This window comes from Odontesthes bonariensis, chromosome 4, assembly GCF_027942865.1.
Source record: "Odontesthes bonariensis isolate fOdoBon6 chromosome 4, fOdoBon6.hap1, whole genome shotgun sequence".
Lineage (NCBI taxonomy): Eukaryota > Metazoa > Chordata > Actinopteri > Atheriniformes > Atherinopsidae > Odontesthes > Odontesthes bonariensis.
Window position 1 is genome coordinate 13743672 of NC_134509.1, and position 23669 is coordinate 13767340.

Sequence of the window (23669 nt, forward strand, 5' to 3'; positions counted from 1 at the left end):
AATAACAAGCTGCAAAGTAAAAAGCTGATGGAACAAGCCATCTATGCAGACCACCTACAACACGACTTGCAGGTCTTTCGGTAAGAGCCTGAACTTAAACGTGACAATTGGCTGAGGTGATGAGCGGTTTACATGTCTCGCATTGTGCTCCGTAAAGAAAGCGTGAAGATGTTGTGTCTCGGGGTTTGAGAAAAGAAAGTTTAGTTTGATCTGGAAAGAATGAATGATTTGTTATCGATATTATCAGTGATTGGCATGAGTTAGTGGACGAAGTTTTATTCAGTTAGTGATATTACTTGGAGCCCTTGTCAGAGCTGCCCACTGTTAACTATGATGCAGCTCAGCTTAGATGGAGGAATAAGCAGTTCTTAGAGTTTGCACATTCACTTTCACCCAGCTGTTTTTTATGAGCTGGCAGTTTTGTGGTTACTGATTATTACAGTTATCAGATGTTTAACTGTTTCTATTGGGCTTTTGAAAATATTGTCTTTGTTAGTATTTTCCTCCGTAAACTTTTGTCCTAATTTCTCACCTACTGAACGCCCTCCATTTACACTGCACTCTCATGTGGCGTCTGGTCTTGCGGCAGACAGGCGACCAACTGGACCAAACAGAACATCTGCACAAAATTTCAGTCATTTGTTAATGTTGCCATGTTATTTCCCTGCAAGCAAAATAGTTTATATAAAACGCCTCTCACCTGCAGAGAAACAATAGTTTTTAATTCGGCTCATTGTTAGACGAATCCTGCGCAAAATTTGAATTTTTTCTTTTCTTTTCTTGATTCCCAGCAAGTTATACTTCATTATAATTGGTCATCTCTACTTTTAAGTTTAGGTTTGGAGTGTCATTTTGGCTTCTGTGTTTACCCCTAGAACATAGAGTCTAAGCCAGTTGGCCTGCCACTCGTCAGGAATATGCAGATCAATCTGCTAATTTGTTGCAAAGAGTCATTAAGGCTGAGCTAGAACACACGGTTTGGCGGCCATGCAGGAATGTTAGCGGAACCTGGCGCACCGGGTCACTGAAGTTAACTGTAGCCCCGGGGCACATTCCCAAACATGCATACATACTTATGAATCATTGTCATCAGTGAATTGATTTTAGAATATATGAAACATTTGAATCTCACAAGTTAAGATGAAAAATATGAGCTTGTTTTTTTTTGATAAACAAATCAGATTTTGTTTTAAAAACGTGTTTTGCAGTGATTTTTATAGACATAAAAATAATCCGAGTCTTTGTGATCTGTAAATGTCTTTCTACACTGTAGTTTTCTTTGTTAGCAGTGAAGGACATCTTTAATGTGAAGTATTTAAATTGTAGATCCATAAACAAGGTATTTACAGAAAGCAATGCAAATGCATCCAAATCCATTGATTGCGCACCTTTCATGATACAATTTCACAATTGACCATCAGTTACATATTATTCTGTAAAATATTACTTTTTAAAATCGTGTCTGGTCTTCAACTAATTGATACAGTAGGTTTGTTTGGATACCCTAAATACATATACAGCATGCTCTTTTCCAGCTGCAGTTAAGGGCTAAACCTCAGTATTCATGCTGCCTTCATGCTTAGAGATGTGTCACTTTTTCATTAGAATGCCAGGATCTGATTGGTTTACTCACAAATTGTCACAAATTCAAAAAGGACACTAACCTCAAGGTTTGATATTTAATAAACAAACCATACCAACGTTGATCAGAGCACAGTTTTGTATGATGAGTGTTACTGATTTACTATCCTATCATTAACCTCCCCTCTCTGCCCTCACCACCTCCTTCTCCTGTACTCATCATCCACTTCTGCCTAAGGACTGTTGGGCATTTAGTCGCATTGCATATTTTAGCCTGCCATCTGGTCAGCCCTGTCTGGCACCACATGGGGCCTCCTATCCTCTAATATTCAAATTCCACAAGCATATTGTTCCCACAGCTTTTGTACAGCACGGCCCCAGCACTTCTTCATTTCTTTCTTTCCTTTTTTGCAGAAGAGGCTGGCTAGCGCACTCCCCTCCCTCCCATCGGCAGCTCTTCCAGTTGTCCTATCAAGTGTAACCTGGAGGCCCCTAGTAGAGCAATTAGAGCGGCCTCCCTGCCCACCTCTTGTAATGAAGCCCAGCACATTCTGGAATCTATAGCCCCTTTAGTCTCCCCTAATGGGACATCATTATTGTCAAAGAAACAATGTAAATGGAAATGAACATACTCATTAGCCAGTTGCAGGGAAAAACCTTCGCTGCTCTCAGCTTGGAACTCCTGCTTTCAAACACACACAGACACACTCAAAAGTGAACCTCCTCCCCTCAGCTTCTGCGGACTGCAGCTCCAGCTTGCTTTATTCTTCTGGCAGCATGTTTATTTGTGTGTGCATATGTGCGTTTCAAGCAAGACAATGTTCTTGTTTTACCCAAGGTGAGAGGGGAAGGGAAGGAACATAGATAATTTCTGTATTGGCATTCACTCGATGATCCTACGGATGTTAATTGTTGTCTTGGTTTGTGTTGGTCTCTGTAAGTGAAGTGTGCGCCAGTTCTATCTTCAGTGCTTCTTTGCTTACCTCTCCCAGGGTACACCTGTGCAGCGGTCCAGGTCTCTGTCTCCAGCCCGCAGTGTGGGCTCCAGTAGTACGGTGCGAACAGGAGCAGAAGAAAAAATTCAGGACCTCGAGGAGCTGCTGCAACTGAAGGTACTAGCTAAAGTTAATGAATGCATATATTTTTGTATTTTACATACATTAAGCTCTTCATAACCAAATTTCCTTTATGGTTTATTAACTATTCAGGGCTCAGTTGTGAGGCGTTTACGCTTTGCAGCCTTAATTGCCTGCCTTCTTGTACTTTCATTTTCTTTCTTCCAATCTCACAATGTGCTGCTTTCCAGTGACTAACGCTGACATTGAACCACTTACTGAATAAGGCCCATTTATTGACATTTATGTGTTGACCCACCAGCCAGACCAAATGGAGCTGCTTGTTTCTGTGGCCACTGTCTTATATATGATTACTCCTATAATATCCAACCGGTTCAATTGCACCAGAGCTGCCACGGTCTCCTCCATGACCTTCTCTTCCGGTGTCTTTCACACGCACATGCATACACGTGTGCACAGACAGACAGAGGGTGCGTAGGCAGTGAAGCAGCAGGAGAGGGGCTGCTTTCGTGAGAGTGGATGCTTTTTCCTTAAACAAATCAGCTTCACTGGTGTTTTAACCTTCAGGTGCTCCGTGATGTTCCTCTGACATGACTCTTCACTCTTGTGTTTTTTTCTCTCTGTCTGTCGCATATTAACTGTAAGCAAAAGTACAACTGATGTTCACCTCGAACTTACGTTTCTTGTTTTCCAGCAGAGCACATTTTTCCCTTTTCTTTTTGAACTTTTTCCTAAAGCGGTCCTCCTGAGTTCTTTTCTTTATCTCTTCCATCCCTGTAGTTGACCAGTGAGTGAGTGATTATGCAAAGGTCATCTCTCTTTGAAGACAATCCCCGGAACACATTAGGCATCATTTCCTTGTCAGATCTGAAGTGTCTGAATTACATCACTGGCAGACACCTCAACAGTAATGCTCAACATAGATTCAGACAGCATGCATGACTGTCTTAGTTAATGGAGCCATTTACTTGTCTACCAGTTGAGGGGCATTTAGTGAAGGTATGCACAGAAGAATGTAACCACATTAATGAGGGCATTAGTTCAGAGCATGATTTAGTGGTTTTGTCCTTTGCTCGGTTCTGGCTGTAAGTAACATGCCCTTTATCAGCTACACTTGAGTTCTTACCTTCAGTCTCATGCAATACTTCTGCCCAGTCCATTGTTCTGCTATTTATCCTGTCCAGTTCTCTCCAATAGAATGCCTTTCAAATTGGGTATGGCAGCCATACCATTGACATGTTGACCCTAACAGCTAACGGGAGACAAACAAACAATTCTCTTAATAGTGGCCTTCTTTTTTCTTCAGTACACTTTCAAGTAAGAAGTAGCTGTTGCTGTGTAATTATTTTTCAGCTTGAATGTCCACAGATGTGTATGCTGGCTGAGTAAGGGGGCGTATTGATCGGTGGGCAAGGTTCTGTGGCCTGATGACCAGAGCAGGGCTGCCCAGGGGAAACTCTATGAGGAGCCTGGGAAGCCATGATGTGGCTAATGCCCTGCCACTTGCTTTCACCCCCCCCCACATCACCTCCACTACTCCATCAGTCAGCCACAACTCTTCTGTGTCTTCCCTCAGCTCCTAGTTCCACCAGATAACACTGCCCTGGGTTGCCCCCTTTCATTAGGGCCTTGTTTTTGAGAGGTTGGGGGCTGCTTGAAGGGGCTGAGGATGTCTTGCAGATGTCCTTTGTGAATAATCCGCACAAGGGAAAATCCATACTTGTCACATTGGCAGCTTGGATGTGCATTGCATGTGTGTGCTGACACTGTTTGTGTGTCCAGCGTATGTTTGTGTGCTCCTTCTGTTCTCTTTGTCCTTGTTAATAATAACAGGGCTGAGGGCTCGCATTTCCCTCTCTGCAGGGTAGCCGTGTCATATCAGCAGTAAACAAGCTTCTTCCCTTCAGAAAGCGCTCGACAACTCTCACAAGCCCTGGCCACTCAAGCAGAAACCTGTCCTGCAGTCTTCCATTCACTTTTCTTTTTTGCTGCGCTCCCTCTGTCTTTCTAATTTCTCTGTTTTCTGTCTTGCTCCACTTTTATGAGCTGACTTTCTCAATTCCTTTCTTCTCCTTCCACCTCTGTTTGTCTTGCCTGTTGAAAGTATTTTCTCCATTGCCCTCGCTGTTAAGGTCAATGTGAAAGGAAGGAGGGGTGCCCCAGACAAAAAAAAAAATCTATATGTTGTTTTGTCCTGCTCCTTCTAAAAAGCAATAGCCAAATCTTGCTGTGTTTTAATAGCTGTCAACAACAGTGTCAGCACCAAACCCACCTCTAGAACCCCCATATCACTGCACATGCTGGTCTCCAGTAAGTAAGTTTCTTCACTGGTTTAAGAGTATGTGCAGGCTTGTTTGGCTGCTTGGTGCTGTGTGGCACTAGTCACTTATCATATAAATGCCTTCTCTAAATGATGTCTCAGTCACCTTTGTGAGAACGGAAGCACTTCTCAGAGAACAAGTAAAAGAAAGAAATGAAAATGAACCTGTTGGGTTCCGTCAGGCAAAGATGTTTCAGCTGTAGACCAGAGTAAAAACAAACGGGTGACAAAAGGAAAAACCTGAAACCTTCACTTCTTATTCCCTTTCTTTGTGGTAGAGGGAATTCTGCCAGCAAATTTCTTCCTTAGAGGGAAGGGTCCCTGCAATTCAAAACAAAGTTTTTATAAGTGATCACCTGTATTGTGAAATGATGGAAAGCTGTCCCGACAGGAAGGGTCTCTTCCAAAGTGACAAGGTGAGACATCCCAATCCATTGGGCACAGGATGGTGATGAGTGGTTTGAGAATGAAATTTATATGAATCATGTGATGTGGTCCTCTCAGTGATCAGAGGCCTCATCTATAACTGCTGCATATGCAGAAAATAGGGCACAACGGCGTACCCCATGTCTCCCACCTCACGAAGGCACTAAATATTGCTTTTTACTTTAATTGTTCATCTGTCTGTGAGGAAATGCCGAGCAGCTTTTCTCTGATTTCCTGCCACACCGCCATATTTGTACACGTGAAACTGACTTATATCCTCATTGGCTTTTCGTTGGACTTAACAGTTTTGTTTGGCTCTGTTCCTCACAGATTGAGGAGAATGAGGAGCTGAGACAGGCTCATAATAAGCGCCGTGAACGTCTTTGTTTGATTCAAACCAACTACAAGACAGTGAGAGATCAGCTCAAAGAATTGGAGAAATCCAGTGGCTTGTGAGTATACACTTTTTATTTTTGAACTCTTGTCAAATTCAATTCAATTCAAATTCAAAAATACTTTATTTATCCCAGAGGGAAATTAAATGTTGATGTAGCTCAATTAAATCAAGGAGTTATTATAGATGCTGATGGCTGTGGGCAGGAAAGATTTCCTGTAGCGGTCAGTTTTGCATCCAAACTGAAGAAGCCTTTGACTGAAGAGACTCTGTTTTCCGATAACAGTCTCATTGAGAGGATGTTCAGGGTTGTCCATAATTCTCTTGATTTTATGCAAAATCCTTCTTTGCATTATTGTCTCCAGAGGTTCCACAGCCGTCCCCAGAACAGAACCAGCCTTCTTTATCAGGTTGTTGAGTCTTTTTAGGTCCCTGGTTCTGATGCTGCTGCCCCAACAGATGACGCAAGAGGAAATGACGCTCTCAACAACAGACTTGTAGAAGATCTGCAACATCTTGTTGCAAACCTTGAAGGACCTTAGCTTCCTCAAGAAGTACAGTCTGCTCTGTCCTTTCTTGTAGATGGCTTCACTGTTGTGTCTCCAGTCCAGTCTGTTGTCCACATGAACACCAAGGTATTTATATTCCTCAACCACCTCCACTTCTTCTCCCATGATGGAAACAGGGTTTGATCTGACCCTGTTTCTCCTGAAATCTACAATCATCTCCTTTGTTTTGTTAACATTCAAGATGAGATGATTGTTCCCACACCATGCCACAAAGCGGTCCACCAGCTCTCTGTACTCAGCTTCTTGTCCATCTCTGATACACCCGACCACTGCAGAGTCATCTGAATATTTCTGTAGATGACAGGAGTCTGATTTGTACTGGAAGTCTGAAGTGTACAGAGTGAAAAGGAATGGTGAGAGTACAGTCCCCTGTGGTGCTCCTGTGCTGCTGATCACCTGGTTAGACACACAATTCTTCAGTCTGACAAACTGTGGTCTGTTTGTCAGGTAGTCATTAATCCAGGTGATTGTTGAGGCCTCCACCTGAGTCTTCTGGAGTTTCAGACGAAGCAGATCAGGCTGAATTGTGTTAAATGCACTGGAGAAATCAAAGAACATGATCCTCACAGTGCTGCCTGCTTTGTCCAGATGACAGTGGGTTTGTTGAAGCAGGTGTATGATAGCGTCTTCAACTCCAACTCCAACTCCATGGCGATAAGCAAACTGCAGGGGGTCCTGATATGTGCTGGTTTGCTTACACAGGTGGGTCAACAGGAGTCTCTCCAGGACCTTCATGATGTGGGATGTCAGGGCAACAGGTCTGTAGTCATTAATGTCTGAAGGGTGAGTTTTCTTTGGTACCGGAACCAGACAGGATGTCTTCCACAACAGTGGTACCTTCTCTTGGGTCAAGCTAAGGTTGAAAAGGTGTTGCAGAATCCCACAGAGCTGCTCTGCACAGGCCTTCAGGACTCGGGGGCTGACACCATCTGGACCTGCAGCCTTGTTCCGGTTCAGTCTCTCCAACTGCCTCTTCACCTGACTTCTAGAAACAGAAAAGTGGGAGGGGGAGGCAAAGGGGACAGCAGCATCTCCTGATTGGGTTAAAGACAAACTAGTGGAAGCAGAAGAATCCATGACTGAGGTGGAGGTGGAGATGTTACAGGAAAGCTGTGGGTCAGAGGAGGGTGGGATGTCTCTTTGGCTGGGAACAGGAGGGGAGGATGGTGAGCTTGTTCCTGAACTGAACCTGTTGAAGAATGTGTTCAGCTCATTTGCTCTGTCCAGACTTCCATCCATCCGATCCTCCCTCTGCTTGAGGCCTGTGATCTTCTTCATTCCTGACCACACATCTCTGATATTGTTCCTCTGCAGTTTACTCTCAAGCTTCTTTCTATACACCTCCTTGCTCTCTCTGATCTTGACTTTGAGCTGCTTCTGTATACTCCTCAGTAGCTCCCTGTCTCGCTCCCTAAAGGCTCTTTTTTTCTTGTTCAATAGTTCCTTTAGCTCACTGGTGATCCAGGGTTTGTTATTATCACACTGATGTGACTAAATTTGACAGTGCATTTAATAAAATCATTCAGTGCATCCATAAACTACAAAACCTGCATGAATACAATCCAACTTGGATAAACTCTTGTTCTATCCAGTAGTAGTAAGTAAAGAGACATTTCACAACTCACCTTGCCTTTTGTTAAAAGCCCATGTGAAACACTACAACCCCCTGAAACTACTTGCAAATAGTCTTAGGGTCCCATTCCTCTCCACATGTTGTCTGACAAGCCCTGAGTTTTGGATTTGGGAAAGAGGGAGAAATTCCTCCTTTTGCCTTTTGAAAAGCCCAGAGGTTTTAAGCCCAGTCAATTTGGACCGTTTTCTGCCCACTGTATGTGTGCTTCTGCGTCTCTTCTCCCTCAGTGTTCATTAAGATGTGAGAGCCAGAGGCTGGAGGTGTCTGGTCCTGGGGGTGCAGGGTGTTTGAAAAAGCCTGTGGAGGGAGGAGAGTCATTTCCTGCATCAACCTGTTATCTTTACCAGAAACCACAGGATTTTTACAGAAAGTAGAAAATGTCATTAACATGTGCCTCTTATTTTCTCTAGCCCTTTTCAGGTTTTGTTTGTGCCCTATCTGTGAAAAGAATACACCCTCGTTAACCCGCCGATGTGCCTCTTTGGTAATTCACATGCAATGGTGTCAAAAGTACACACATTTGTTACTTAAGTAGAAGTATAGATACTGCAGTTTAAAAACACTCTGGTAAAAGTTGAAGTATCAACTTGACCTTTTTACTTAAGTAAAAGTGAAAAAGTATGTGCTCCAAAACCTACTTAAAGTATAAAAGTATAAAGTAACCTTTAAATAATTTTTTTTTTTAAACCCACACACAAAAAGGTAGATGCCACTATATGAATTGCAAGCTTAATTTGAAAACTGATTAGTTCTACATATGGCCCAAGACAACAATCATAAAACCATTACTGTCAAAGACAAAGTCACTCAAGGAGCATGTTCTTTCTCAAACTTTATTGGAATTCAGTCCCATCAAAAAAACAAAAAAAAGTCTTACTGCCTGAAAAAATATATAACTATGCCAGTTGTTATTCCGAAAACATCAGAGGCAAGGCTAACGCCTTTGACAATTGTTAGCTGCTAACCGGGCATGTCTTGGCATGTTCCTATGCTAGCCAAGCTGCAGCAAAATATATCAATTATCAGTTCACAGTTCGGTGGTAACAAAGAATAAGCTTATATTTTACCTCTACATGTTTTTTCAAATTGGAGGGAGAGTTCTTGAACGCCAAAATTATGTGGGTCTTGGGTGTGCAGAGTTTACATTGCACATTACATTGAGTCATTTTTGCACCTGACTATTTTGAAAAAGGATAGGGCCAAGGATGAGGAAGGTCTCTTTGGTCTCCGTCTCCATCTCCCGATACGCTCTCGCCTGTGTCCAACCTTTCAGACATTTCGCCATCTTTTTCTGAATCTTTTTCTGAATCGGACATTTTGCGTGGCAGCTTCGCGTTTGCAGTTAGTTGTAGAACACCTGCTCGCTTCTAACGAATGACGATTTAATTTGACGAATAGCCTAACCAATGAGTGTTTGCGTTATATGATTCATCCAATTACACTCGTTCTCACTAGGTGTGGATGGCGCACATGACGTGAAATACATAAACATTAAACTGAAGCCAATAGTTAAAAAAAAAAAAAAAACTGAAGCCAAGAGTAACGAGGCTGTTTGTTTTGAAAATGTAAGGAATAGAAAGTACAGATACTTGTGTGAAAATGTAATGAGTAGAAGTAAGAAGTAGGCAGAAAAATAAGTAATGGAGTAAAGTACAGATACCTAAAAAGTGTACTTAAGTATAGCAACGAAGTATTTGTACTTTGTTACTTGACACCTCTGTTCACATGTGCCAAACAGTCCCTAATCAGCTTGCTCTTACACGCATAATGCCGACTTGATGTGTGTAAGCACACCGCCATGCGTGCCCATTTCACCTCTGTCACTGCCTCCATTGGCTCAGGGGAATATCAGCGGCGAATCAGCTTCGACCGTCCATTGGGCCTCTCCACTTTCACACATGACACGATGCGCAATGCAGGCGCTTCAGTTCCGACTTAAAAAGGCCTGCGTGACAAGCCTTCTGTCCTCCCTGGCTTTTACTTTTATTTCATCTTTATTTCTTTTTTTTTTCTTTTTTCTTTTTTTACTGGTCGTCATTGAGGCCATTTAAAGTGTAGTTAAAAGGTGCGTATGCTTGGTGGCTGTGTGGGAGCAGAGTGCTAACTTTGTCAGCTGTTTTCTCTCTGGGTTAATTAAAGAAAACAGCGGTGCAATGTGAGCCCGTGTGAAAGTGGAGTCGGTGAAAGCGTATGTTCAGCCCTGGGCTTGACTTGGCTCCTGTAAGCTCAGCACGGCTCAACAGCATGTGTCTGAGACACTGGGAGCAAAGACAGAGATGTAGAGGGAACTTCAACTCCAGAAATGCTGGTGTTACACATTAGAGCAAGTTATCTAAGAAATAGTCTGCCTGGTGAAGTAGTGTACTTTTGTCAAGCTTTGCATATTATCTTTGATATTATGAGGAAAAAAGATTAAAGTACCTTTAGTAAGGCAAACAAGGATTTGGTTATGCAAATTGAAGGCCTTAAGGAAGAGTTTGTTGTTTCAGTTTATCTGTATATAATGAATGATTTGACAAGTAATTGATGCTATAGGCAGCTTTGCCCTTTTCACTTATAGAGACTTCCATGGCACGAGCCACTCACTCAATGTTATGATCTTGGCATTCATTTGGCATTAAGCTGCATCCTTAAATAGCTGTAAACCCATTGGGGCACTACTAGCCTGAATGAGAGACAAAAGAAAATGACTTAAATATTCCCATTAGTAAGAGGAAATCAGGGCCCTAACAAGTCAGCAGGGATATGCGTTGAGTCCCGATGCATTTCCAGCTTGTTAAGGATCTCCAAGTAGTTTCCATGCTGTGTCGTTGCCTTTTTGGAAAGACACAAGATGGTAGGTTTTGTTTTTTGTTTTTGTAGGACTGTAACGTGTGTGTGGGATAGTATGTGCGTTAAAGATTTGATTTATTGCCAAACACTTTGATTTCCTCATGGTAGTCATTGTCTCTTTCAGACAGGAGGACAGTTTTGCCTTGCCAGCAGCCCAAAGGGCAAGACTTGGTCAAGAGACTTGACAGCAAAAGAGATTAGAAACTGATTTTAGAAACATATTAGAGAGAAGGAATCTGAAATCTTGAGTTCATTTCTTTTTGGCAGACACATTGATATAAAAGTGTGATATAATAAAATGCACAACAAATTGAAGGAAAAATCAAGCTGAAGTGCATTTGTACAGAGCTCCAGACTAAATTTTTCCACTGGCTTAAACTTAAACTTAAATTCAGGAGCTGTATTTCAATCGACATTCGCAGCAACATCTTCATATTTTTGTCATCTAAACTGTTTTACTTAAAGCGATACTCCGGAGTAGATTCAACCTGGGGTCATTTGAACCGTGATATCCAGCCAAGTAGCCCACCCGCAGTTTTTTCGATATTGGCTGAACATCAGCTGAGTTACTGAGTTATCCCGAATAGCTTCGTACAAGGGTTATTGGATCCTGGCAGTATCTCCAAAATTACCACACTAAAATCACATGCCATGACACCAAACTTCTACAGTAGTACAAATATGGTCTGTACTCACAAAACGATGCATTTGGAAGTTTGAAAATAGTCCAGGAGTTTATTATTATCAACACAAGCCTGATAGCTTTTCTGCTGCTAAAGCTGCGACGACGTCACTTCTGGGAGCTGGGAGCTTCAAAGTAAGATGAGGGTTGATCTACTACTGTAGACAACAAAGCAAGGCTGCTCAATTTCTCCATTGATAAAATATTTTCACAACTCTACAACATAAAAATTCATAAAAAAACATGTAGAATATAGCATATACTTTGTTGTCTACAGTAGTAGATCAACCCTCATCTTACTTTGAAGCTCCCAGAAGTGACGTCGACGTAGCTTTAGCAGCAGAAAAGCTATCAGGCTTGTGTTGATAATAATAAACTCCTGGACTATTTTCAAACTTCCAAATGCATCGTTTTGTGAGTACAGACCATATTTGTACTACTGTAGAAGTTTGGTGTCATGGCATGTGATTTTAGTGTGGTAATTTTGGAGATACTGCCAGGTTCCATTAGCGCTTGTTCTAAGCTATTCGGGATAACTCAGTAACTCAGCTGATGTTCAGCCAATATCGAAAAAACTGCGGGTGGGCTACTTTGCTGGATATCACGGTTCAAATGACCCCAGGTTGAATCTACTCCGGAGTATCGCTTTAAAGCTGCTGCGTTAATAAACAGAATATTTTCTGAGAAGAAGAAGAAAACAAATTTGAGCTCTTCTTAAATGGTAAAAAAAAAGTACCGGTAAGTGCAAAAGTCCTTTTTTTTTTTTTTTACTTTTAACTTGCAGAAGTAATTTAATGCCTTAATTTTTCCCATACAGCACTAAGTTATATCTGCAAATTGTCCATTATTTGCCAAAGCATTATAATGATACAGTTAAGATATGAAGAAATAGGAATGTCTTGCCCTACATGTTAATTTAAGCTAAGTGACTGACATCAGGCCACTGCCACTGAACTGCATACATTTCATGTTTAAGTTTGATTCGCTTGAAATCTATTTTTCTTTTTTTTTTTAATTTTATGATTAGGTGTAGCCCAGGAAGGCTGTTAATTACAGCTCTTCCTTTACAATTTGATTGGCTGTATTGGATTTTATCATGAACCTTATTTAAGCCTTTTTCTGCAGACTCATTTGATTCTTGTCTTGGAAATGCTTCTAGCAGCGATGCTGCAGTTCCATGCGGTGTCTTTGTCTCCATATTAACATTTTAATGTGTGCTTTTTAAGTGTTTCATGTTAAAAGTTCATAGTTGAGTTGCCAAATTATTATTATTTTTGCCTGACTGAGAGCAGTACATAAAATACATGGTGTTTCTTTCTTTCTGTAACAGTATCTCAGCCACATACTTGCATATTGTGTTTGTAAACACATACACGTTAAGCCAAATTAAATATGGTAGCATTGGAGAGTAAAACCTTGTTTACATGCTTTGAAGTTTTGTTTTCCTCATTTTAATTTTTATGTCTCAAATTATGGAGTCAGACTATTGGTTGTGGCAGGGCCAGCTGATTAGTGATGTCGACAGTGTATGTAATAACCAGTCCCACCCAGGATGCAAATACCATCCAATCAAAACGTAGACAAAGGGTCCGTTGGCTCATCAGTATTCAGGCAGTAAGCAGTTGGTCAGTCCCATTTCAACCACCCTGCCATTCACCATTACTGTATCACCATATTTTCCCAAAATGGCATGAAGGAGAGAGGAAAAAGCTAACTTCTTATTTATATTAGTGAAGGGAAAAAGTTTTTTAATCAGACTGGGGATGATGGGGGTGAGCAAATAAAATTAAAGGTTATTAAAGCATCCGTACTCTGATCAAAGTTGCGCCCATAAACAGATTCCCCCTGATTCAGAGCAATTAGCTGCAGCGGCGTGGAAAAGTTCTCACTATCTCCTCCTGCTTAATAATGGAAACTAGGATGCCATGGGGGAGCATGCACTGGGGCCAGAAGAAGATATCTCTCTCCTGGCTCCTGTTCAACATTTTTTAAGCCTACTGTAAACAAATTCATATGTATAGAGATTTACCATGATTCAGTAAGGAATCATACACATTTTTCAGGAATGCTGATGATACACTAAAACACCTCAAAAATCACAGACAATACTAAATTGGATTTGGATAAATGATTCTTTACTTTTATGACACCTGGTTCCCTTACCATAAGGCTATAGTTAAGATCTGCTTGCAATAGAATGAAAAGTGTTTCACTCTCTGTGTTCATACCGTACAATGAGACTATCCATTAAATAGCTATTCACTTGGGGAAACTACCACGAGCATTTAGATGTCATGCATATGATATACAGTCGCACTCTCACACCATAAAGTAGTCAAATGACTTCAAATTGCTCACAGGGGCAGTTGCAGTATTAACTGAAAACATCCACTGTAGTTAAGTAGATTCTCTAACTCCCAAGTAACCAGGGTTTAACTAGTGTTAGCGTAGAGTGGTGGCGTCCACGTAGTCAATAATGACCTGAGGAAAAAATGGTTGAGACCCTCACAATCCATTTCCACACCCCTATCACACTGATTAAGTGAAAATGAGAGACGTGTGTGTGTGTGTGTGTGTGTGTGTGTGTAAGAGAGAGACAGAGAGCGACAACAAATGCTTTCTTCTCATCAGCTACTTTTGCAATTTGTGGATTCTTGCTAAATCCATTTTTTGGTTTTCAAATGAAAAGCTAATTGGAATTGAACGTGTTGGGCGAAGGTTGATTGATGAGTTGAATGTGCACAGGGATTCAGCTGCGGACAGCAGGGGTGTGCATGTAGGTGCATGTGGGTGCGTTAGCGTGCGTGCGTTCAGTGGAGGCAGCAGCTACCGAGCACAAAGTGTCATTAAGTATTCATAAGTGAGGTGTAGACATTTCAATGACCTCGTTTGCGAGTGTGTTTTTGCCACTATTTACATTTGCATCTCACACAGGGAATGCTCCATTGCCCTGCCACACGGGCAGTGCCCTGGGCTTTAAACAAACATGCATACGTGTGTACATGATTCGCCACTGAAATGTCAAAGTCAAGGCTGCTGATTTGAATACTGCTAAATATGGCGGGATAACAAAAACAGAGTGAGAATAAGGGGCCTCATTAACCCCATGTGAATTGGCCAAAGGCAGCAAGGTGATGTACAGTACCAACAATTTCCCCTTGTTGTATGTGTGCTTTCCATGTGGAGTTATTTGTTCAATATATATGTCTGCATTTGATTGCTTCTACATTTTCACTTTTGTCCTGTTATATGCTGTATGGGGGTGTGTGTGTGTCTAGGCCAGGTGGAAGAATTCTCCGCCCAGAGTCCTGGCAGCTTCGACAAGAGAACAGTGATGCTGTGTGGAATGAGCTGGCCTACTTGAAAAATCTCACCAGAAAACTCTCCACGGAAAAGTAAGTGACCGGTGATCAAAACTGCCTGCCAGACAAGTACATACCAGCACTGGATAATTTAGTGCATCTACCGACATTTATTTAAAGCATTCTCACTTACACGTGTACACACAAGCTGATAGACTCTCCCAGTGTCCCTTCTTGTTGGTAGGTGTTAAAATTTGAGTTTGCCCTTCCCAGCTTCACAGCATCTATCGAGTCTGCTACATCATTACCAGCCAGCAGGGGCAAAGGCAAGATCATTAGACTCTGCTCATTTGTAAAACTGCCTGCCCAGTATCCGCACATAAACTCACAGGAAGTAAAATCACATTATCAGAATCCCTGGCTGTGTTTTAGTGAAATAGCCAAACTGACACTCTGTTATTTTACTAGTATTAGTGTCAATAAGACATTTGACATACTTAAGAGTGTGTAAGATGGTGAAGAGTTTACTGACCTGCCATTGTTGACAGTTGAGACCAGATTAAACTCGGTTATTGACACACGGACAGCCGTAGCGACCACGTACCTGTCGTTGGTCTTTCTGTAGTGGAAGTGTGGAGTCCACCTGAGGAAGCATTCCCTTACCTGACGACATGACATGTTTGTGATTTAATGTCTTTGTTAGTTTTTTTTCTTCTCGTTGTGCATTTGGCTTTACTACTGCTCTTGTCTTTACTCTGTCTTGAGATGTAGTGTAGCCATTGTTTTGCCTGATTCAGAGAAGAACCCATATCTTTACCACAAACGCTGACCGTCTATGATGTTACACAAAGCTTGGCCTAAAGCTACTGTGTATCTCTCTCCTGTTTTCCCCTGCCTTCACCTCTCTTCACCTCTTCCCTTCTCCATCTTGTTCCTCTGTATCCTCCTCTTCCCCTCATCCTACTTGTCTTCCCAGTTGCCTCCCTCTGGCCCTCTGTGATTCTGCAGCAGGTTGAGGCCAGAATTCTGGCACTTGCCCCCCTCCACTGCTTTCCCCTCTGCTCACCCCCCTGCCCTGTCCTCCTAATCCCAGCTGAGCTCATTATGATATAGCCCGGCTGCTTCTCTCCAAGCCTGAGCTGTCCGAGCTAATTACAGGCTAGCAGCCGTAGTGCCGCCAATGCTGCCTGTTAAGGGATGTCCGTCCGCCTGCCTGCCTGGCCACGACTAGAGCTGAGCAGAGCCGAGCACTTGATGGTCTGAGGGCGGGGCATGTGGAGGTGAACAGACCAGAGTGAACAAGCCGTGTCCTTGGATCTGACCTGTAAGGAAAACCACAAGGGATGGAGAACTGCTGGCTTTTTTCCTAGCTGTGTAACTGGCCTGTCCGTCGGGGTTACTGTTGATCCCTTTATGTGCCCCTGAGCTACACCTCATTTACTCAATTCTTGGTCCTGGAACCAGTTGTTGCCCGGATGGCTGGTGCTAACTTTGCTGAGATCTTTACACTTGTTCTTTTGGAAACTCTCCCCTCCAGGTCTTCACTCCCATATTCAGAAAGCTGTGTGTGTTCACAGAGTCCTAACATCCCTTTTCTACTCTTTACTTTTACCTGTTAGGAAAATTAGCTGAAGCGAATAGTTTGGGGTTTTTTAACTTCTAGCACAACCTTTTTTAATCCACCAGTTTTACTTCCCTGCAACACAGTACACACATTTTTGTGAAGTGGCTATTGAGATTACAAAAGGTGTGTCCATCATAGTCAAAGAAAGCCTGAGTTCCTTTTAAAGTAGCTGTTTGGAAACTCATGGGGCAGGCAGTTTAAAGCTTGTTTTTCCATTGACCGTGCTATAATAATTGGGCTTGAGAAGGTTATGCTAGATAAGTGTTTTCAATGATCCGCTAATGACTAATTAACTCGTGGCAGTCGAGAAATTTAGGGCTTTAAATTCATAGTGGCAGCCTTTAGAGGAGAGTCTCTCTTTAAACTCTCATTTGCGTTCCTCATTGTCATAACATCATTCACAGATGCTTCCTCTCACCTTCTCCAAATACAGCACCTATATAACAGTGTCTTGAGGCCTAGATGACCATTTCCAATATGAATATTGCTGCGATAACTCCTGCACAGTGGGTCCCCACAGTGTTGAGAGGAAGTTAACAAACATAGCCCCCTCCCACCTCTGCACCTGAACAAGAGATTGAGGAAAAAGGTGAAACAGGTCTGTTTTTCTACTCTTTTAGCTGATATAAAGACACCCTGTGGCTCAGTTTGACAACTTGAGGATGTATTAACAAAAAATGTTCCTTTAAACTTACAGCAGGCATCAGTTGCATGAACCCATGACAAATATTTTTTCATGTAACATTACGACATTAATTTGCTTTAACTACAAGGTATGTAAATGAATTAGCTGGCCACATTTGAAATATGTGAACATTAGAACGTTATACTGATGTTATCTAGCATCTTTGTGAAGGTTTTCAGCAAGACTTTTCAATCCGTTAAGCTCCTTCACAGCCAAAGTTTATTAGTAAAGTTGATTATTTTTATTAGGCTGTACTCCTGCATCACAGACAACCCTGAACTCTGGCATTTTTCCAGCTCTTGAAGCTAAATAGAAATCTTAGGCCCCAATATTTAGGTGAAGCAGTTGCTTGGATCTCATTTAGTATGGTAGCATTCACAAAAAACAACATTACTTTGGTTTTTAAAGGTTCCCCGCTGACATTTCACACTGGTCGTGGGTTATACTTAGGGCTTGTTTGTGCTTTCATGGTCATCTGTCTGTGTGGCTGCCACCTCAGGCAGAGTGAAGGACTTTTGGTATTCAGTCAACACAGTTAAACTTGCATGCAGTCCTCCAAAAAAAAAAGACTTAACAGAGCTTAGCTCTCAAGGTAATTTGTTGATTGGCTGAAACTTACCTCGAGTCAGGAGGGGAAAAACAACAACAGATTTCACCACAAACACGACAAGTGCCCGAATCAATAACTAACAAAGAAGCAGTGATGAAAACCGACAGACAACAGCTGCAGTGGACAGTCATCATTATTTCAACACCTAACTTCATTCCAACACAAAGCAAATCTTTGTCCACTCTCAATTCTGCGTTTTCCACAGCAGAGCAAAGCTACAGGACCATCAACAGCACCGACACAGACAAGAGCGGCCCACACTATCCAGATTGTTTCAGATATTTCAAGAACTGCCCCCAAGTGGCTGCAAAACGCTTTAACATGTAGATGTATGTTTAAAAAGCGCAAACACAGAGAGGTACAGAACCATGGCCAAAGCTTATGCAGGTACACAAGTTTGTTGAAAAGAAAACGTCCATTTACCATCAGGTGTGACTGTATTTGTTATGAAATTAAAAGAATAAGTGCAGCATTGTTTAATGGAGAGCCAATCTCAGATTCACTTCATACAGATGTGGTCAAAAACAGACTGCAGTGATACAGCTTGAATGATGAGATTACAGTCATCCACCTGTAAGTGTTGTAAAGGGTATTTAATCTGTGTCACACACTTCTGCCTTTTTCATTCGCCGCTCTGTCGATATAGGAGACTTGTTCAAATTAACTTTTGATGCATCATGATCTTGTTATTGTGCTTTTTTTTTTTAATATAGTAGCTGTTGTAAATTTCGGAAATTGACTAGATGATGTAATACTGTTCTGACATTGGATCACTCATATGGTTCATAGTACTTTAACCCATTCAAAGTTACAATCTCATACAACCGGGACACATTAGGGACACTTTTAGCGTCGAAGGACACTTGTGTACTCAGAAATTGTCACATACCGTTTACTTTGAAAGTACGGTCAACTTCTCTGGACATTGATGATACTCATTAAGACTGTAGTGTGTTCATGGCTAACCTCGGATTTTTATGGATTTGAAATGGAAAGCCAGTTATTTTTTTCCATGGTTTTTGTGCTAGCCAACCCAATGATTTCAGTTTTTCATTGCAGTAGGGAACTACTCTTATACTTTTATTGTTTATTCAGTGGATAGTCTAGTCATACTAACTCCTTTACACTATAACTATGAATTGAGTATATATGGCACAAAGAGCCAGCTTTTTATACACTTTAAACATTTAACCTGTTGAAAAGATATCTTTGCTTTCTGTGTGCTTTTAAGGGAAAAGGCACAAACAGATAAACTAATTGACACCAAGGATGATATCCTTCTGGTTGTGGTAAATTGCTGGCAAGCAACTATGGGCAGGGTGGGCTAGAAAAGTCGCAGTGGGATCATTTTATCTGTCTCATTATGCATCTGTCTGCGGCACTCCATGTCCGTGCTTGTTAATTGTTGTTAAAGGTCTGTTGGTAAAAAGAGGCAGGGATTATTTAGGCTCCATAAACAGAATAAACACATGCAGTGAACCCTCAGACTTGAGATGCTGTACTCAGACGACATCAAAGCATAAATTAGATAGCGATTACTGGGGAAAAAGCCTTTGAGATCATTTGCACTGCTCCTCTGTCGAGAGTGACCATTATAGACATGAACCTCCCCAATAAGCGACGTTGACTCTAATTAAGTTTAATAAAGTTTGCCCTAATGTTCCTCATATTTTGCTATTTCTTTTCGTTTCATCTTGATTCGCTAAAAGGTATTAGAAGTAATGAGAGTCTTTTGCCCTCTGGACCAGGACTTAGTCGGAGGAGGGACACATTTTTGTACGCAAACCCACACAAACAGAATGTTTTATGCATGTCTTTAAATCTGACAACTGCGATTTTTTTTCTCCCCTTATTAATTACGTGGGAAATCAGTTAGAAAAAAGAAGAAAAGTAAAAAAAAACAAGTGACAATGATCTAAACTTTAAAATACCATCACATCTTATATAGTCTCGAACAGGCAAAATATAATACGGACCTCACATTCTGGAGACTATTTCCTCTCATGTTTAAATTGATGTTCAATGGATCAAATTGCTTTTAGCTTTCCAAATACCTCTCTCTCATATTCAGTATTATACGACATTATGATATTGTTTTATTTTATAGTAGGATACCTAACTGCATCATCATGCTGCTTAGATAGTAAATTAGTTGATGGTTTCAGTTCTTTTATGAATAGTACTAACATAAATCTTTGTCTCTCGTGTCCCCGGCCCGTGGCTGGAAAGCCCGACTCCTGAATACTAAAAGACTCGTTGACCACTACACTGCCTTCAGCTAAAATACGTATCAAAGTATGTTGATTTCCATCAGTCACTTATTCACGTAAATCTGTTCAGGAATGAACAGCCTAGTAGCCCAAGTTTGATTTTATAGACCCCCCACCAAAGCGTGCACACACACACACACACCACACCTGCATGCACAACCCAAACAAAAGTCTTTCCCCAGTGATGAAAGTGCCAGCGGTGTTTTAATCCTACCACCGTATTCCCCGCTCTTCTCATGCGTTTTAATGTGAGAGCAAGAAACACGAAGGAGGCTGGCATGTGAGAGCACAGTGGGTTGCAGAAGATGTTGTGTTGTGCACCCTTGTGGATGAAGGTTAGCAGCTTTTGCTCTTAGCAGTGTTGGGCGCGGCACAGGTATAGACAAGATCAAATGACACAGAGTGGATGGCTCAGGGCTGAGTTCTAGCACCGCACAGGAGCAAAAATGCTTATTAAAGCTGGGGCAAAAGAGCGGCATGAGACACCGGCTTACATTGTTTACTACATTGTTACCAAACACATCACCTGTCTGTTGCCTTCAGTTTTAGCCGATCACCTTTTTTTGCCTACCAAGTGATATTTACCTTTAAATTTAAGAACTTTTCTTTTCTGGTGTTCATAGCCAGAAAGAAATAGGCAGATAGATACCTGTCCACTGTTTGTGTATTGATATGCTCATTTAATATGTGTGGAGTGAGACATTGAACAGTAGACCTCCACTTCTAAGGAAAAAACACTTTTTCACTTTTTTTGTGTGTGTCATGTTCAAAAATAAAGATAAAAAGGAATAAAACAGAACTTAAATGGACTATTTGTGATTGAGCAAGTGGTTCAAGGGATGGCTGTTGCTAATTTGCGGTGTCATCTGTTGAATTGGCCTAAAAGAAAAGTCTAACAGTCCGCACTTGCTGAGTTTTAAGAGCCATTTGAATGCGTTTGTTATTTTTGGGTAGTTTTAACTGAATATTTGTTTCTCAAATGCCCATGGTGAAGATTTAGGATATGCCACCAAATTTACATCAACAAAAACATGTCACCATATTTATTTAAATCTTAGTTGTGTGTTCGTGAATAAGGGTGCAATAGCCTTCCATGGCAACAATGCTATGTCATGAAAACAGAGGCCTCGGGCCTCCATTGAAATCCATTCTCTTTTCCGTCTGAGAAACGATGCATATCCTTCAACCAAGCCGAATGTTTTCCACGTGAACTTTGGTTTGGCATCAATACTGTCAGCATCTGAAAAGGCATAAAAGAGAAACACGAGATGAAACAAGCTCACGCTACGTACTGCATATTTCAGCGCATTGGAACCATTAACAGCCTGGACTCATAGGGCAGTGCTGGGGCGTCATTGACTTGAGTCCATTTATGGAGGAAAATCTATAGAGAAGGGACATATCCATCTGCTTCCTCCATAAGTGCCATTATGCTCATCGTAGTTTGCCTTGGCCACAACTGCCCTTTTGCTGCAAAAAGGCTTCATAATGGAACGTGCCTTAAGAAGCCAGTCGAAAGAAAGAAACATTTTGTAATGAGGCTAACTGAGAAAAGAATGCCACTACAGTAGTTGGAGCTTGATTCTGGTGTTTTTCTCAGACTCTTTGGAGCAGAGGGGAGGGAAATTAGGTGTGTGTTTCAGGTGTGGTTGTCTCTGTGGGCTTGTGTGTATCCTCAGTAGACTACAGTTGGGGTCCTAATAATAACTTGAAAGTGCAAAGTCTAGAGCATGGCTCCACATAATTAGCCTTTAGCAGGAATCAAACTAATTGCAGAGAGGTAATTGGGCACACTTTACAGCCTGTTTGTCTGTTAAGGTGCACACACAAACACACACTTATGCACAGAGTACTTTCCTACCTTGGTGTTTCATGTTGCCTGTCACTTTGATTTCCAGGTGAGTTAAAAAGCATTTTAATTAGTTGATTTCTTCACCATGCCATCTTTCTTTTTGGGAAGGAAAGCCAGCTCATAAGAATCAAGCTACAATGTGCTCCAAAGTTTCTACAATAACGGATTCCACTGAGATTTCAAAGATACAAATCATACAAGGCTTGTGTCGTGACATTTGAACCCATTTCAGCGAAAGGTCTAACTTACAACAAACCTAGAAGACCTGAGAGTTTCCTGAAAAAGTTCAAACCAAAAACCTTTTATCTCTCAACCTCTGAACAAACTGGAGAAATGAATTAAGAAACATTTGAGAGGTTAAACCATAGACTTAGACAGTGACCATTTCTGTTTTTTTTTTTATCCATATTGTCATGGAAATAATTGATTATTCATCTTGATAATAATAATGTGACACTTACGCTGCATTAGGCCCTAAAGATAAAAGCATGCATATGTTGCATCAGGCCTGAATGAGTTAATCGGTCAGTCTAAATCCATTTTGAGATAATTGGCTGATGGTACTGGCTGCTGATCATTTACGAGGCTGATGAACAAAAAATGCATACAGATGCATCTGCAGTGCAGGCAGACTTGTCAGTCTGGAAGCTGTGAGTAGATGTTTTTGATTAGCATTTATTTAGCGGATGGATTTTTTTTTATTTCTTTACTTTTGGCATAAAGTGCTTTGAACTAATCTAAGTAAGCAAACAATACAGAGGTAACAGAATTAAGCAGATTGTATTATTAATAAATGGTTGCATTTTACTGTCGACCAAACATTATAAAGAAAAGAAAAAAGGCCTTAGCCGCTGCCCTAATTTCTAAGGAACTCACATTGGCTGTTGGAAAGAAGAAAAAAAAAACTCCACATCAGTCAGCAATTACTGGGGAGTTAAAGGACAAGACCGTTTTTTTTACATTGGGCCCTTGATTTCACATTATAACATGATGTTCTACTCACCCCTGCTTGTTGTTGGTAATTTGGAGCTGTTCCGAAGATATTCGAGAGGCGTCTGGCTGCTCTCTTGAGATATTCGGCCATGAAACGGTTTCCTATGGGCAACTTTATACAGGCACAAACTATGCTTTTTATAATTTATTAATTACTGTACACTAGCACTGATAACGTGGAGGTGCGTCGCTTACTTAAAAAAATCCGGGTTACTGTAATTTTGAATTTTTGTCGTAAAGTGGGTGTTACTGACGTCATCATCGTGCTACTACCACAGACAGCCCACAGACAAACACACACAGACTTTACGACAAAAATTCAAAATTACAGTAACCCGGATTTTTTTAAGTAAGCGACGCACCTCCACGTTATCAGTGCTAGTGTACAGTAATTAATAAATTATAAACAGCATAGTTTGTGCCTGTATAACGTTGCCCATAGGAAACCGTTTCATGGCCGAATATCTCAAGAGAGCAGCCAGACGCCTCTCGAATATCTTCGGAACAGCTCCAAATTACCAACAACAAGCAGGGGTGAGTAGAACATCATGTTATAATGTGAAATCAAGGGCCCAATGTCAAAAAAACGGTCTTGTCCTTTAATATTTTACGTAAAAACTTGGTGTGAAGAAAAATGAACAATGTGTGTGTCTGCAGAGCTGGTTTGGAAGAGGAGCTGGACATGCTGCGAGTGCAGGCCGCTATGGACCGGGCCACTGTAAAGGAGCTCCACATGTGTCTCGCTAATGAACACCAAGGTGAACCCTTTTTCTTTAAGTTGGGGCTTGTGGGAGAGGCTTAAAAAAAAAAGAGTGATCGT

General features: G+C 41.4%; 1 protein-coding gene across 1 annotated transcript in view; it reads left to right on the forward strand.

Annotated features, from left to right (window-relative positions):
• cntln (centlein, centrosomal protein) overlaps positions 1-23669 on the forward strand; it is a 92348-nt gene that overhangs the window by 26356 nt on the left and 42323 nt on the right. The window contains exons 11-14 of the mRNA XM_075463071.1: positions 2574-2693; positions 5734-5855; positions 14792-14908; positions 23507-23607. Coding sequence (XP_075319186.1) covers positions 2574-2693; positions 5734-5855; positions 14792-14908; positions 23507-23607 — 460 coding nt within the window. The remainder of the gene's footprint in view (positions 1-2573; positions 2694-5733; positions 5856-14791; positions 14909-23506; positions 23608-23669) is intronic.